This window comes from Antechinus flavipes, chromosome 1 (assembly GCF_016432865.1).
Source record: "Antechinus flavipes isolate AdamAnt ecotype Samford, QLD, Australia chromosome 1, AdamAnt_v2, whole genome shotgun sequence".
Classification (NCBI taxonomy): domain Eukaryota; kingdom Metazoa; phylum Chordata; class Mammalia; order Dasyuromorphia; family Dasyuridae; genus Antechinus; species Antechinus flavipes.
Genome location: NC_067398.1, coordinates 438,573,474 through 438,591,875, shown reverse-complemented (window position 1 = coordinate 438,591,875; position 18,402 = coordinate 438,573,474). Strand labels below are relative to the sequence as shown.

General features: G+C 34.7%; 1 protein-coding gene across 1 annotated transcript in view; it reads right to left on the bottom strand.

Annotated features, from left to right (window-relative positions):
• ZNF704 (zinc finger protein 704) overlaps positions 1–18,402 on the bottom strand; it is a 321,372-nt gene that overhangs the window by 63,192 nt on the left and 239,778 nt on the right. Inside the window, exon 3 of the mRNA XM_051969987.1 lies at positions 2,410–2,513. Coding sequence (XP_051825947.1) covers positions 2,410–2,513 — 104 coding nt within the window. The remainder of the gene's footprint in view (positions 1–2,409; positions 2,514–18,402) is intronic.

Sequence of the window (18,402 nt, the reverse complement as noted above, 5' to 3'; positions counted from 1 at the left end):
CATTATAGAACTAAAGGTTAAATTTATACCTTTATACAAGAAAAAGTGACTACAAAAAACCACTTGACTGGGTTTCCTCATCTGTAAAATGAGAGAAGACATGATCAACTATGTCAAACTCAAGTAGAATGGAAACCTGAAGGCTGCATATTAATTTTGAAAAAACACAAGTTAACACTGTCTGTGTTGTATTTTTTATTTATTTTGTTAAACACTTCCTTATTATATTTTTGGACAGCTAGATGACACAGTTGGCCCCAGAATCAGAAGGAGCTGAGTTCAAAATCGGCTTTTGGATGCTTATTAGCTGTGTGACTCTGAACAAGTGACTTCACTCAATTTGCCTCAGTTACCTCACTTGTAAAATGAAAAAAAAAAAAAAAAAGAGAAGGAAATGGCAAACCTACTCCATTATCTTTGCTGAGAAAAACTCCAAATGGGATCACAGAGAATTGGATGTGACTGAAAATTTCAACAACAACAAATTATATTTTAATCTGGTTGGAACTACACAAGGGAGTTTAGGCTGCTTGTAGCCATGGTAGTAACTTTGACATCTCCGGACTATATAATCTTTTAAGATTTCTTCTAGCTCTAAACCTATGATCTTGTGTAGATTAAGGATTGAAACTTTAGGTAGGATAAGTTAGTATCCAGATGACTAAAATGAGGTAATTTTCTTGGCTGATTTATATATGGTAAGGAGGATAACTAATATTTAAAGAAGCATTGAGCTATGAAATGTTTTCCCAGTAAGCTAGAAAGAGGGCCCCCATCTAGTAAGATGAAAATGAATAAAAATCAATCCTAAATCCTGCACTTAAGGTTCAAAAAATATCGACCACAAATCCTATATGAGGGAAATGTGGCTAGACCACAGTTTATGTAAAAATGACTCAGGGATTTTAGTGGACTAGAGATTCAATACAAGTAAACTGGGACATGACAGTCCCCCCCCCCAAAAAAAAAAACCCTAATATAATTGCTAGTTTATGGTACAGAAGTATAGTATCCAGAATAAATGATTTGATTATCCTGTTGTACTCTGCCAGACTTCAGCAGTTGTGTGGAGAAAGATTATTTTAGCAGTGGTTATAAACAGTGGTTTGAAAGCAAGGGAGAGTAGAGGCTGGAAGCCCTAATGGGTAGTGCTTATAAAAACTCTAGGAGGGGGTAATAAGGGCCTGCCTTGGGATTGTGGCAAAGGAAATAAAGAAGAGGGATGATTACAAACAATAGTAGAAGTGGAATTAATATGATGTCATAACTGATTCTATATGAGATGTGAATGAGAAGAAAAAGTGAAGAGAATTAAAATATTTATAAATATTGATGCAGTGTAACTGGTAGTATCATACAGAGCTATCGTAAATCAGAAAGGGGAGCAAATTTAGAGGAAAAGATTATCATTTTAGTCTTGAATATGCTGACATGGACACATTAGCATGTGAAACTCCTTGCAGAGGTTGGTTTTTTGGGGTGTGTGTGTGTGTGTGTGTGTGTGTGTGTGTGTAATGTGTGTGAGAGTAAGATTGCTTTTCTTAATAATTTTATTAATAATTATTAGGTGACTGATATGGCTCAAAAGAGAAGTTGGGGTTGGTACTATGGATTTGAAAGCTATGAGAATGAATAAATCTTCCTAAAGAAAACATAATAAGATTGAAGACCTTCTCTAAGAGACACTTTCTCATTATGGAGTTATGAAGAAGATTGAGGAACAGGAGGAAACAAAGAGTGGTTTCTGAATCACTAAAAAAAAACTATAGCCATTTTATTTTTAAAATTTATTTTTATTTTATTTTTTCATTTTTAAGCTATTTCATTTTTAATGCCAAAGTCTTCCTATTCACTTCTTCTCTATGAGGTGCTAGTTTAAATAAATGGTTTTGGGGGCAAAGTTGCCTACATAGGGAAGAAGGAAGAGAAAATTATGCTCTCTCTGAAGCCAAGGGAAGAGAGAATATTCAACTGGAGACAGTGATCAACAGATTCAAAAACTGCTGAGAGGTCAAGGAGAATGAACACTTTAAAAAAAGAGCCATTGGATGTAGAATTAAGGTCATGAGTGATTTTTAAGAGAACAGAACTAAGAATATTAGAAATTAAAGAAGAATATTATCAACAACTAAGTGTTCTAATAAACTAGAGAATAAATTCTAATAAATTCCCTAATAAATTTATTTACAAATAAGTGTTCTCCAAAAAACAGAATAGGCCTCTCATGATGCTGGGAATTTCTTAACAGTGGAATTTTTTGAGCAGAAGGACCACAAGGTCACTTTAAGGATTATTTTGGAGGGAAGTCATGCTTCTGGATAGGGTTGACTAGCTGACCTTTGAGGTTTCTCATAGCATGAAAATTCTGTGTCTATAAAGTAACATTTTCCCCAAGGATAACACACTTACCATTTGGCCTCACAGGAGGGCTTCGAACCAAAGGGCTGGTGGACAAACTGGTTAGTACCATTGCTGCTGTTACTTTATCCATATCCAGCTCTTCTGAAGATTTCCTAAAATAAACAGAGCAAAGACAACACAGGTGAGGATACCACCTTCCTAAAAAGAAGGCATCACATTTCTAAAAAATGCAATAATTTAAATCCTGATGAGGCTACTTTGGTTCATGAAGTTTGGTCAATCAATTAGGCTAAACAGAAAAACAAGATGATAGTCTTTTCGATTAGTATAATGATTACTATGAATCACTGTCCGCTTGAGTTTAGACTACTACAAAAGTTAATATTAGAAAGATGAAATTCTAAGTCATACCAGGAGCTGCCTAAATCATTCCAAATGCTTGAGAAAACAGTATGTTAAAATTAGAAAAGCACAATATAAAAGTAACAAGCCACATCTACAATATAGTGATTTTTTTCATATGTAGTTTTAATTCATAGGTATATTAAGTAATTTGTAAAAGCAGTGAAATCTCTAAGGCAGTTTCAGAGAAGAATTTTACAGAATAGTGGGAAAAAGGCTCCTATATTAATGAAAGATCATATAAAATTTATCATGCTGCTTAAACTGAATTTAACCTGAAATCATCTATTTATTAGCCAATATTTATTAAGAACCTACTATGTGTTAGGCACTGTGCTAAGTCCTAGAGATGTATGAACACAAATGAAGTAGTCTGCAATCTTTGAAGAGTTCACATTTTATCAAATGCTAATGTAGAGAAAGAAAAGATCTCAGCATCCCCCTCCAAACCAAATAAACCACAGACATTATTACAAATCAGTCAACACATGGAACCAATGACCGTGAGGATATTTAGCAGCTTTGATTCCACAGTAATTTTTATGTCAATCACCAAAATAAACATGGCAAGATCTGATATGCTGTACATTTTTTAGTCATTTGTACAATGGTAATGATATGGTATATGTGAAATACTTCTTGTAAAAGCCTGTTTCGCATTAACAGTCCCAACAATGATGCTCTCACTGGCAATTTAAAATATACTCATAAAAATTTAATATAGGAGATAAGTCAGCACATGGTTATATAGCTACTGATCATTTCTTGGTCACTTTTTTGGGCACTAATAATTCCAGAGACCTTTTCCATGCCTTTGGTATTATTATCCCTCTTTTACATGCTTTGAGATTATTTTCTCAGTGCTCTCAGAATTATACTGTTTCTAGCATAAATCTCATCTCAGAATAGTTGGTTTCCTTCAGATGCTTTTCCTATACTTATTTTCTTTAGAATTTTAGTACTCTTCTACAAATACATTTCAAATTGTTGGAGTAAAGTATGGAGGCTTTACTGTACTTGATAATGAAAAAGTATATTGGATCAAACCCCCTCCCTCCACAATAACTTTGTAGGTCTTTTCTATCTTTTGTCTGTTTTCCTTTCTTTTAAGTTTCATCCTCAAATGCCCTGAGGATGACTTTGCTTAGTTTAGTAGTTTTGTTCTCCATGTTTCTTTCTGTTTTATGAAGCAATGTTGCTCATATTTTTCCATCATCCTTCTCTATAAGACTTTACAAAGGAATTTATATTCTAAACTAGTGCTATCCTCAGCTTCTGTGGTCTTTGCTTGGCAGATAGGTTAATTATTTTATTATTAAAGTTTTAAAAATCATATTGGTTAAATTTACATACAAAAAATTATGTGTAATGTATACTCAGCATCAGTGGTCCCTTTTCCATTCTAAAGAATATGAATATATGTGTACATATGTGTGTGTGTATATATTTTTGAATCCATATAAATACAATGCACATTTATATATATATATATATCGTGTGTGTGTGTGTGTGTGTGTGTGTGTGTGTGTGTGTGTGTGTATAACACAGAAGTTAGGCTGCAGAATGGATAGAGCACTGGGCCTATAGTCAGAAGATCTGAGTTCCAATCCAAACTTAAATACTTACTAGCTATGTGATCCTGGGTAAGCCATTTAACCTCTGCTGCCCTCAGTTTCCTCACCTGTGAAATGGGAATAATAATTGCATCTACTTTGTAAGACTGTTGAGAAGATCAAATGAAGTAATAATAATAAACACTTTAGTATAGTGCCTATTATTTAACTACTAATATAAATGTTAGTTATTATGATGATTACTACCTATCTCCTAGGGTTTTTGTGAGGTTCAAAATAGATAATATTTGAAAAGTATTTAGCATAGTGCTTGTCATGTAATAATAAAGCTTAATTAATGCTTATTTCCTTTCTTCCTTTATGTGAATTATATATGACTATATTTAGAAATTACTCTATAAAGCTTTCCACATAGCTCTGTGTGTGTGTGTGTGTGTGTGTGTGTGTGTGTATGAGAGAGAGAGAGAGAGAGAGTGATATCATTTTCCTTTATGTTTGTTCTCTCAGATATACACAAGACAGTAAGGGAGAAACATACAAGGCAGTAGAGGAGAAACATTTTCATTTCATTGCATACACTACCATATAATTACTGATTGAATGTGGCTACACCTTCAAATATTTATAATTAATCATAAAGACATAAAACACAGATGTGAATTTACTATGTCTTTTAGTAACTGCTGCAAAGAGCCTCCCAATTATCTAGGTCATTGAGAAATAATTAAATTTAACAAATACTTATTAAACATTTGGATCAAGGTGATAGGCTTTAGAGCTTGAAGGGACTTAAAAGCTTTTAACTTTTACAGGTGAGGAAAACTGAAGCCCACAGAATATAAATGGCTTCCTAAGGTCCCTCAGGCAGTAGTAAAGTCACAAAACTGGGTTTTTGTGCCTCAGACCCCTTTTCATCATGTCATACTATCTAATATATGAAAGAGACAAAACGACAATTTAAATTAAATATTCTTTTCAGAATTTGAAACTAGCTTTAAATCAATTGTGTACTACAGCTTTCTTAAAGGTCTAAGATTCTTTCCAGGTAATTAGAAACCCATGATGAAGCAGTATCACTTCCTTGACAATATTTCTTTCATTATTTGAACAACTTTAAGTACTATATCTAAAACATAATTTTCTTAGATGGTCCCAGTTTTTATAATAAACTTCATCTCTTGAAATAAACTTCACACTGTTATTTAGTCACATCTTTTAAAAAGTCTATTTTCTGCCCATTTAAATGAAGTGAATTAAAATCACATTATATTATAGGTAATTTAGCAAATTAAGAACTAATCAATAGAGATGTTCATGGAAGAAAAGAAAAGTTCTTAAAATTGGCAAATTGGCAAAAAATATCTTAATCATAGAATCATTTGGCTCAGCACCATTGGAATATCATGTGAAAGAACGGTATCATATTTAACATGTATTGGTCAACCTTCCATCTGGGGGAGGGGGTGGAAGGGAAGGAGGGGAAAAATTGGAACAAAAGACTTTGCAGTTGTCAATGCTGAAAAATTACCCATGCATATATCTTGTAAATAAGAAGCAGAAAGAAAGAAATAAATAACTGTATCTTAGACCAGAGGGAAAGTGCCTTAGAATTAAAAGGCACTTTAAAGATCATTTAGTCCATGCCAGAATTTTATAAACTTCAGTGACTAGCCCACCTTTCCCCCACCCTTGGTAGTAAGAGGTAGACCATTTCAAACTGTTTTCAAGTCCAGCATTTAATTCAGTACCCCAGATTGTTCTTGGCTAACTGAAATTTAAGAAACGTTACATATGATCCAATCATCAACAGGATATGATCAAATGTTGTTGTTGTTTAATTGTGTCTGATTTTTGTGACCCAACTTGGGATTTTCTTGGCAATGCTCTTGAAGTGGTTTGCTATTTCCTTCTCTAGCTAATTTTTACAAATGAAGAGATTGATACAACTAGAGTAAGGTGACTTGCACGGAATCACACAGCTAATCTCTGAGGTTAGATTTGAACTTAGGAAAAAGGTTTCCTGCTTAAGACCCATTGTGTCAAATCTACTGAGAGCAGATTTGGTTATTTACTTAGTATGTGATGATAATCATGACAGATTTTTCAAATGCATTTATACCTCTGAAAGTTAAGTTCTTTCAGGCTCAAATGGCCCTACACTAAATATTTCATAACAGATTTTATGGGCATTTAAAAAGCCTGAGGACTCCTGTTGGTGAATGTGAGAGGAATGAAGGTAGGAAAGAATGCCAGATCACCCTATGTGGTCTCCAGACTGTTGGGTGTGGATAACTATGGGAATTCTGCACCTATTTCAAAGCAGTTATGTTAATTTTAGGGTATAAATAAATTCAACTTTACCACCATTCTCTCTTAAACAGACCCATTTTTCAAAAAAAAAATACTTTCAGTGCTGCTATATGGTTTCAAGGAATGGGAAACCAGAGTTTCTAAAGAATCAATGTGGGAGTAAACTAAAAGCCAACAGAGTAGCTCCTATGACACTGTCAATCACCTTCTGCTATGTTTAATTTTCTCTTATCTGGGTTTTCATAGTGGTATTGCTCTCCCAATTCTCTTACATGTTTGGTTATTTCTTCTTAGCCTCTTTCCTTATATCATTACTCATTTCCCATCCTCTTAACTATGGCTTTATCACAAAATTCTGTTCTGGGTCCTCTTCTCTTTTCTCTGAATGAATATCCTTTATTAAGCAATTACTTTCTGTGAGTCACTGGATAGAAAAATACAACAAGATAGTTTCTATGCCAAGAGCTTATATTATGAAGAAATTAACCAGAAAAAGAGAAGGAGGTGATTAGATATCAAGAACAAAGGGTACACTTCTAATCCTTACTACTAGGGAGACTAAAGCAGAACTATGGTAGTTTACAAGTTAACAGTGTGACAGCATGAGCCCATGGGAATGGTAATTACCAGGCTGCCAGTTATGGGAGTGAACTAGTCCAAGTCCTAAACTAAGCATGTGAAAGTTTCACCTGATGCTCAACAATGAATCAGACCCAGGACTACCTGCCATACTTCTAGCCTGAGTAGGAGAGGGAAACCCACTCTTCAAGACAAAACACAGGATGAATACAGAGAGGCTTGGCGAGACTTACATGAACTGATGCTAAGTGAAATAAGCAGAACCAGATCACTTTACACTTCGACAACGATATTGTATGAGGATGTATTCTGATGGAAGTGGACTTCTTTGACAAAGAGCCCTGAGTTTCAATTGATAAATGATGGACAGAAGCAGCTACACCCAAAGAAAGAGCACTGGGAAACGAATGTGAACTATTTGCATTTTTGTTTTTTTTCCCAGGTTATTTTTACCTTCTGAATCCAATTCTCCCTGTGCAACAAGAGAACTGTTCGGTTCTGCAAACATATATTGTATCTAGGATATACTACAACATATCTAACATATATAGGACTGCTTGCCATCTAGGGGAGGGGGTGGAGGGAGGGGAAAAATTGGAACAGAAACGAGTGCAAGGGATAATGTAAAAAATTACCCTGGCATGGATTCTGTCAATATAAAGTTATTATTAAATAAAAAAATATTAAAAAAAAGACAAAACACAAAATAAAACAAGACAGTGAAGTACAACAAAATAAAAGCCCAAGTGTTGCAATGAAACTAGAAGATTCTGAAAGATTCAAAAGAAGGTCCCTAGCACATTTGGATCAGCAGATTCTCCATGGAGGCTTTACGTTAAGATATAAAAAAGAATCCTACAGGATGAGAAGGTTTGTTAGTCATACTATTAATCCCATCTCAGATGCACAAGGAATATGAACCTGATATTTTCTTCTAAAAGTTCCCATGTTCTAGCCCTTAAATTTTATTTTGAAGACTAAGATGATCATCATTAGGGGAAAAAAAGGAACCCCTCCTTTTTTTTTAATAGTATTATATTAGTTTACTTTGTTAAGTACATTGTTATAAGTTAAACAACAACAATAATAGCTCAGATGTTTGCAATAGTAACACATTTATTATATTAATGACTGAAAAACTGAGGTCTGTTCATGGTCAGTCATAAACTCTGATTTCTGAATATTATGAGAAAACTTGTCCTTATTAACTTTGCTAGTTTATATAGAATCTTGATTTGTTTCAAAATTTTAAATAGATTTTATGTGACATATATTAGACACTATTTTGCAGCTTGTTTATGATTCTTATAATTCAGTAGAGGACAGGTTTCTGTAAAGAATTTTTTATAATTCTATAATTAATTAATTAGCTTGTCTATCTTTTTAAAGCAGTTAGCTGTCCAACCCTGAGCAAGTCATTAACCTCTGCAGCCTCAGTTTCTTCTGTAAAACAGGAATAACAGCACTTACTCCATAAGATTATTTTGAGGAACAAGTAAAAGAACACAATATGTAAAATCACTTTGCAACTTTAAAACTATATGAATACTGGATATAATTTAAATTTTTGTTTTTACATCAATCTTTTCTAGATAGATGAGCCCTTCTCCATAGCCACATAAGTAAAACCAACTAGCAAAAGTGACCATTTCTTACAGCATATGCAATATTCCACACCTGTTATTGCTACCATAATTTCAAAGATAATGTAACAGATGGAGAATGTGATTCCTCCCACCCCTACTCAATTGATGTTGTCACAAAAGGCCCAGGCACAAGGTGCTAATGGGGGATTAACTAACTGTAGAAATGCATCAATGAACCAGTCCCTTTATGAGCTACAAATACTTCTCTGAAGCAAGAAAGAATAACGATTGGCTGAGCAAACGAATCAGACACATGTCTGAGGGCTTTAAAAAACTGAGTCCTGAGTGAATTGAAATGGTTTGAGTTCCTGTATGGGAAAAATTGAAAAGTTGGGAGTTGCCTATAGAAGGGACCTTTGTGGGGATAGGGAAAGAGAATCTTTTTCTCTCCCTGCTTTCCATCCCCTCCATTGACATGTACTCTTCAAGGGGACCAGTAGGAGACATTGCTTCTAGTAGGGAGCAGAGATACTCTCCAGATATAGTAAAAAAGCTCAGCTGAGGGAGGAAGCAACTTCAAAGAATGTGATCTCAGCAGCAGGCACGAGGAACCCAGGTAAGCAAGCTGACCAACAGAAACACTGCATTCAAAAGGAGAAGGGTTAAAAATTCTACAAAGAGAGAAAGGTCTTCCAAGCTATATAGAGGTGTCACAAATGTATTTTATATATGGAATGTATGGATGTTCAGCTAATACCTCTGTTAGAATGGCTGCCAAGCCTTTTTCAGGGTTGCTCATCCATCTTTGGTGTCCACCTGTTTCACTAACACTCTCCTGTGTCTCCATGAAGCTGTATCATGTACAGCGGGTACACCTCTGTAAACTCTTTTGGCAGATGGTCTACCCTGGGTAACCAAGGGGACTCAAACTTGTCAGTGAATTGGGGTGGAAGGTGACTACCTCAATCATGTGAAGACTTACCAAATGGAGTGGGCACATAGAACAATTTTTTTCCATTACCCACGAAGACTGCTGATATAAGTGCTATGAAGTGTTTAGAGCTTTTTTGGACATTGAAAATCAGATTATCCAATGCATCCCAGGCCATTGCCAGTCATTTTGATTTTTTTCCTGTCATTGGACTTATATGATTCTGGAAGAGAGAGTAAGGTTGACAACTTAGTAACTCTGCAACTCTGCTTCACTTAAATCCAATATATGTATGAGTCAAAAGACATCACTTACATAATTTTACCATTTTTACCTTTCTCAAAGTCCTTTGGTAATAGACAAGAGCTGGAACAGCAGGTATGTACATATTGGGAGCTGTAGCCACAATCCTGCCCATAAGCAGCCCAAGCCATCAAGTTGTCTTCTCACTGAACTAAAGCAGTGATGGGATTTGTCAGTACTCTGGGTGACTGAATAACTTTTTCAAAGAAATGTACTGCTGGTCTCTTGGTGTGAGGAAAGAGCTAGAAAAGGTGTCCTAAAAATTGTCTGCTTTACCTAACCTATCCCTGGACTGTTTACCATGGCAGGCAGGACCCTATGGTCAAAACATAACAAAAATGTACAAAAACTTTTGCAAAGATTCCACTCACCGTTGGTAAGAAATGGTCCATAATTTTGTTTTTGGCTACATAAAATTCAAAAAACCTGAAAGACAAACAGCTCTTTTGAAAGAACTCAGGAAGTATCATATCCAAATAACAGCCCTGAATGAAATAAGGTTGACAAATGAAGACTAGCTTACTGAAATAAAAACTGTATACATGGTTTTCTAGAGTGGCTATAGTGATCAGGAGAGCCATGAGGCTGGGATAGATTTTGCATTCAACATTAATCTAGTTATATGCCTTCCAAAAGAAATGAATGATAGGCATATACAAATGCAATTGCCACTTGTAGGAAAGTACCACGCCATCATCCTTAGGGCATGTACTCCCACCATGATGAACCTTAATTAGGTTGAGGAAAACTTTTTTGTTAAATTTTGGAGACCCTCACCATAATTCTGGATAACTTTAATGATAGAGTAGGCATAGACTACCAGACATGGCAAAGAGTCCTTGGGAGGAATGGAGTCAGAAGAAGCAACAGCAATGGTCCTAACTACTGAAGATTTATACATGTCATAACCCCTTTATCATCAACACTGTCTTCCCTTTGCCTAAATACAATAAAATTTCCTGGCTGTCCCCTCACAGAAAATGCTGTCATTTAACAGACTATGCCATTGGAAGGAGAAAAGACAGACAGGATGGGAAAGTGACAAAGATGATGTATGACAGAGTGCTGAACCAATCATAGAATCATCCTCTTCAGGCTAAATATTCACATACAATGAAAGCAATGATCCCAAGGCAAGATGACTACCAGAAGACTTAAAGTCAACAGATTAGAGTGCTTCTCTGTGGGTGAACAGCTTGTTGCTAATTTAGAGGGAAAGCTGAACCAACACATGATTGCCAATAGTGGAGAAAAAAAGGAGTAGGCAGCTTTCAGAGATTTGATGTACAGCACCACATTTACTCATCTGGCCTAGAACACTTGCAAACATCAAGATTGATTTGATGAAAATGATGGGGAAATTCAAAACCTGCTAAATGAAATAAGAGCTTCACATAATAGTTCATCCATCTCAAAGAAGGCAGTATTTAACTCCAACAAAAGTAAAGCGCCAGTGAAGCATAGAGAGATGTAGGATTCTTGGTTCAGTAAGAAGGCAGTTGAAATGCAATTTTACTATGATACTAAGAGTCCAAAGAACTTTTATGGTGTCCCAAAGGCTATTTATGAGTCAAAGAGTTATGGTGTAACTACTCAGTATCAATGGAGGCACATTGATTCCTGGTAAGAACATGATCCTGGAGAGAAGAGTTCAACACTTTTGCAGCATGCATCAGTCTGTCAATAATAAATACTGAAATCATTGATCATATATATACCTTAAGTTGAAGTCAATTCCTCACTAATAAAAATTCCAATTAAAGGAGAGTTTTTGAATGCCATTTAAGTAGATCTGCCTCTAGAAAGACATTGCCTCTAAAGTTTTCTTTTTTTCTTCTTTCTTAATCTCTTTCTTTCCTTTCTTCCTCCCTTCTTTCTTTCCTTCCTTCCTTCCTTCCTTCCAAATTACTAACACGGAAATGTTTTATATGATTACATATGTATAACCTATATAAAATTGCTTACCATCTCAGGGAGTGGGAAGGTGAAAGAGGGAGGAATAGAATTTTGAACTCTAAATTTTAATTAAAAATCCAACAAATGTTAAAAATTGTTTTTATATGTAATTGGGAGAAAATAAAATAATATAAAAAGAATGATAACAGAGAATCCATTGGCTACGTTTCTCATGCAATATTATGAGATCTAGAAGACAGCCCTTAGGACATTGGGTGGCCTCCTCCTCTGGAAGATTTGTAAGAGGACATGAGTAGCACAGGATAAGAAAGTGTGAATGGGTTGCTATCTGCACCATCTGAGAAAGACAAAATTATATTGTCTACATCCTTGTTACCAAGTGCACTGTTTTCAAATATCTCCAAGGTCAAGGAAGACATCATCCCAAAATATTTTATAGCTGTTAATTCATTCAGTCCCCACAACATCTATATGAAAAGTGCTTTAAGGTTTATAAGGTACTTTCCTCACAACAATCCTAGGAAGCTGGCAATAATCTATTATTGTATTTTTATTATTATTCCTTGTTTATGAAGGAGGAACCTTCAAAAAGGTTGTATTTTAAAGCCCTCACAGGAGACTTATGTAGACTGTAGATTTTTGAAGGCTCTGCCAGGAAGCACAATTAGAATAGTAGGCACAAAAGCCTGAACCACAGACCCAGTTCTGCCATTAGACTGTGGAATTTTTGACAAGCCAACAAACCTTTACTGACATGAATTCATGAAAATGAAGGACTGAATTAGCCAGAAAGGTCCACTCTTCATCAGTTATAAGATTCTATGTCTGTGTCTAAAGAAATTTTAGAATTTGACTTGTGTAGCTACATGAATACTGTACTAATTTCATGGTACAGTGGGCAAAATAAATAAAAAAAAACCCTGAGCCATTAAAAAACCCAGCACCCTTACATGTCTAATTTATAGCCTAGAATCAAAACTTAGAGGTCATAGAGGAAGGTAGGATAGTAGATTACAAAAATAATAACCAATAAATATTATTTACATTTAAACTATTGTGTTGCTTAGTTTAATTTGTTAAAGTATTTGGATCTATAGATAGCTAGTTATGTAGAGAAAAAATAACATGTTCCTTACTTATCTTGCTATTTTTATATAATCAATTATTCTTAGACTGATGATTCACAAGGCAGTGAATCACTGGGAAGAAGGTTGGACCAGAAGACCATATAATATCTTCTAACCCTGAGATACTATCAATTCCCAAATAAATACTCAGAATAATTTTTCTTTTTAAAGTATATAGGATAGGAGCAGGGACTAGGTATGGGATTTTTTATTGTTATAAGAAATTTCCAGAAGATGAAATTCACTCTATTAGCATGAGATGACAAATTCTCTCAAACTTGTCTTGAAGAATTGGCAGGAGCACTGAGAGGTTATTGTGATTTGCCCAGGGTCATTTATCTATGTGTAAGATCTTTCTGGCACTAAGGTCAATTCTCTGTCTACACTATCCCAGTTACTTTTATTAAAATCAGATAATATTTCTAAATGAGCACTTCATGTGGAAAGTTAAAAAAATTTTTTTAATGTGATAGTTTGCTTTATACTGAAAATTTTGCAAAAGGAATCTTATTTTAAAAATATTAAAGCATTTTGAAAACTTTAAAGTATTATATAAGTTTATTCATCATCATCACCTTCAACATTACTATTATTATTGGAAATTTGCAGAAAATGTGTTTTTAAAGTAAAGATAATATCGTAATACAAAACAATGATCTTCTTAACAATCCATTTATATGTTTAGATTTTCATAATGCAATTTCTTTAAGTTAGCATTTCAGTAGTGCTAAAATTGTACCATTTATCCAAGCAAATGGTTCCCTAAACTACCTAAATTTAGAAGCAGGTTACCAGAATTGCATCATTTGATACATAAGGAGGTGATTTGAGATGCTGGTGTTAGATTAAAGACTAGGGAACAATGATTGAATGACTGAATTCTGGGTGAGTAGTCAGCTGCTGCTTGCAAAATTTGTCAATGTCTGTGGCTCCCTCTGGGTGGCCAGATGCTTCTGCTTCCAACTGAGCTATGTCACCTCTGAATGCTGCTGGAGTGCTAGCGTGGCAAATATAAACAGAGTCTTATATCATTTCTACTACTCAACTAAGTGAAGAAATGTTTTGGACTCAGGAGAGCTCTAAAAGACATTTATCTGCAATTAAAGTGCTGAAGGAATAAATGGAAACTAAAATGAATAATACATTCCCTAGATTAGCAACTAATCCAGTTCCTTAGCAACTACTGAAAAGTCTTTTGCTATCTGTCTAGACCAAGTTCAATCAGTATCAAAGCTTGTGATAAACTACAAAAAGGAGGGAGTTATGTCTGAAAAGTGAAACTAGGACAGATTTCAAAGAAAAATATTCTACCTAGTCAGAATATTAATCTTTAATCTTGGAATATTAGATAGTTTAGGTGCTAAATGTTGAACACTGTATTCAATATCTATTACATATGATTCAGCATCAAATCTTAATGCTCTTTCTAAAGGTATTCCATAATACATGCAAAAATGGTAATCATGACTCATATGATTTATTCTCAGCTGTTATTTAAGTTTTGAGGTAGAAGTGAGGGCAGGAATAGACTAGAAAGAAAAAATAAAATAATCACTGACTCAATGGCTTTGAATCTTTTCCTTTTCTTTTTTCCTTGCAATTTTCTCTGCAACTTCTCTTCCTACTTCACCACTTCTAATTTTTCTCTGGGGTTAAACATCATCATTTTTAACTTTCCACTTGACAATCCTTCAAAGAAAACATCCCAGTCCTGTTACTTTCCATTTGGGTATCCTTCTGAGCCTCAGTTTCCACTTTCAAGGGCTAAATCAACTAGAACTTGGGCTCAGGTGGAACTTTCTCCTCTAATCCTTGACCACAAATCTGACGTCGGTGTAGCAGTGAACCTATGCCTGCCTCTCCTTTTCTGTTTGCTTTTTCTTAGGCAGACTGATAATTCATGGAGTAGGTGTCCAGGACTGCAACTTTATGAAACAGTCCCTTCTTTATTGAATAGAATCTGGCCTTGTATAACAGCTCCCCTCATCACTTCTTCTAATTTCTAAAAAATGAAAGCAACAAAAAGCAGATCAAAAACTGTTCTTATTCTCTGCTTTTAGCCAAAAAAGTGAGATTTATCCAATAGATATCGACAACCAAAAGTCTCTATCACAATCTTTGTGCCAGCTTTTAGTTTATATTCAATATATTATTGTTTATGTGTGTAAACATATCTTGCATTTGTGTAAAGGCTATAGGAACAGAAAAGTTTCTAGCACTTGGGAAAACTAAGATTTAATTCACTACATATATACAGCTGAAAGTGAAACTTACTTGCTCCAAATCCAGGTTCCATGATAGTGCTCTCTGATCAAAATATAATTCACAAAACCATTGGGCTTGACTTTGATTGGCTCTCTGCTGAAATGCTTATATAGCTTATGGGAAACATGTAGACAGGGAAACTGTCTAATCTTAATTTTGATAGCAAATTTTTCAATACTGAAATCCATTGGGCACATAGAATAAAGGGGATAGTCACTTAGGAATATATCTTCTAATGGTTTTTATTTTTTTATATTCCTTTCCTATAACAATTAAATAACATCTAAATAACTATTCATAATATTAAGGAATGATAAGAACTGTCTTGACTTTGCCTTATGAATTGCCATACCACACGGACTGTGAACTTTTTGCTCTGACTTTGGTTCCACATGCATGTTTATTTCTTTTGTAACAAATCTAATTGTAGTGCAATGTCTCCTGGACTAGTTATATTGTTTTTGGTTAACAAAACATTTGAAGGAAGATTCTTTTTTTTATGACTGTAAATTTTTTAAATGTTTGAAAAGTTGTTTTTTTGATATTGGTTGACCTCATTTTTTTTAAAAGGAAAAACTATGAAGGCAACCTGAACATGGGCTGAGCATTAGCTTTTATGTTGGAATTCCATGCAGTTCTAATTGATTCTAGTAATATACTTTGGTCAGTTGAGTCAGAAAGGTCTTATCTTTGTCAAATGATGTCTCTCCCACACTGGTTTTTTTGCAAGTCTTCATGTGGTTCAAAGACTACCACAATTTCTAATATCCCAGACTTACCTGAGATGGATGGAAATGGTAAGAATATTATTTTCTCTAGAAAGTAAGAAATAGATTGGAGAATAGGAGGAGAGAAGATAATATTTCAGATTTAGAAATAGTCTCTTGAAGTTTGTACTTTCTCAGGTTGAGGAATTTGGCAACTCTTGGGTGTTCTTTTGACATGCCATTCTATTCTCTAAATAATACATAGTAAAAGCTTAACATATATGAATTAATGAAAAGGCATTTATTCAGCACTTACGATGTGTCAAATACTAGAGAGACAAAAAATCAGATGAAAATTGTTCTATCCCTCAAGAAGCTAATGGCAGAGATAATATCTAAAGGGGAGTGGTAGCCAAAGTTTTGGTTTGAAAAGTCATAGGGATAAGGACTCGAGTCATGGAAAAATAGATGGGCATACTTTCCCCAGTAACAACAGCAACAGCAGCATTAGTATTGATTTGATTGTGATTCCACAAATGGAAGAAGGGAGAGGAGTGGGAGGTTATCCATAAAAAGGGCTACCAGTGAGAAGAGGGTGGGGAAGTAAATGAGGCATGGCTGAAGCAGCTTGCCTGATCTTGTGGATCACATATAAAGTACTCCCTGACCAGAAAGGGGGGAAAAGAGGTAGAGGGAGTTCAAAGCTGAAAGTAGTTCAGAATACAATATTTATCTCTGAAGAAGTTAGGAAAATGAAGGGAAGGGAGTAAAGTGGAGGGAAAAAACAAACAAATATTAATAGTAGTAGTTAAGTATTTATCTAGAGTCCACTATGTATTAAGTCCTTCACAAATGTCATATCATTTGATCCTTACGACAATCTTGGGAGGTGCGTGTTATTATTATTACTCTCATTTTACAGATGAGAAAAGTGAACCAAACAGAGACTAAATATAACTTTCTCAGGACTATACAGCGAAAAATACATGAATCTGAATTTGAAGTTGGGTCTTCCTGATTCCAGGACCAGACTCCACTGTGCTTTGAATTTTGCAAAGTCCTGTATATTCATTTTTCTGAGTCTTCCCCACAATTAATTATTATCCTAGTTTTTCATATGATTAACCTGAGACTCAGAGAAATTAAACTACTTTCCTGTTTTATTTTATTTACTATTTTTTCCAGTTACATTCAAAACAAAAAAAAAGTTTTACATGTGTTTTAAATAAGAAACCACTTGTGAAGTTATGCAAAATATTAAATCACTTTCCAAAAGTCATCTAACTAAAGCATTGGATGTGTGATTTGAGGATATCATTTTTTTCCTGACACTAATTACAATACTATTTTTTCACCCTCTCTAGATGACTTAGAGGTCAAAACAGTACTGCTGTTTATTTCATGGTGGTCCTGGGATTGCTGTAATGAAGTCAATGTGAGGATTCATCAAATGTTGAATAGTTATTTTAGTTCTCCTTTGACAGTATGTACCTTTACTATCAGTAGATGTCATACAAAAGGAGATACTGTAGTACAGTGGAAAAAATTCTGGCTGTTCATCAGACAACCTGGGTTCTAATCTAAGTTTTCCTATTTATTCCCTGTGTGATCAAGGTCATTGAACCTCTATAAAGTGATATGGCTGGACAACAGAACCTTCAAAGTCTCTTTCATACTAAATCAGGGATCCTATGAAATTGAGAAAAAAGGTGCATTCAGAAACCCTTTCTGGACAGCTCTATATGTGAGCTTGCTGGGTGTCTGTATGTAATGCCTCAATATTCCAAGAATCATTGATTTTGTCCTCTCTACTACAGAGATCACTACCTATGCCTGACTAGATGGGAATTGCTATGGCTGAAATAATTCATTACCTTGTAAACAAATTGGTTATGAACCCTTGTGTACATAAATTCACACAAAAGAACAACTGTTTACCATTTTGTAGTTTTAAAACCCCTTTCCTTTCACAACCTTCTGGGCTGTAGCTAGCATTATTTATCCCCATTTTATAGGTAACAAACTGAGTGGCAGAATGTGACTTGCCTGAGATCACAGAACTACTAAGCCATAGGCCTTGACGTCTGATCTTCTACTCTAAATCCAAAACTCTTCTTAATATATTATATGATAATATATGACATGGAACAACAACCAATGAAGACTAACAGCTCATTTATCTCTTAGCCGTAAACTTTTCTTTTAGTTTTGGCATCAACTTTGATCCAAACCACTTTCATCATGCCTGGATTAAAATCTCTGCATTATATCCATTCTAGGTTTGTTTTTCTTCTTGAAATTGCTCCAACGAAATAAAAACTTCAAGTGATATGGAAAACA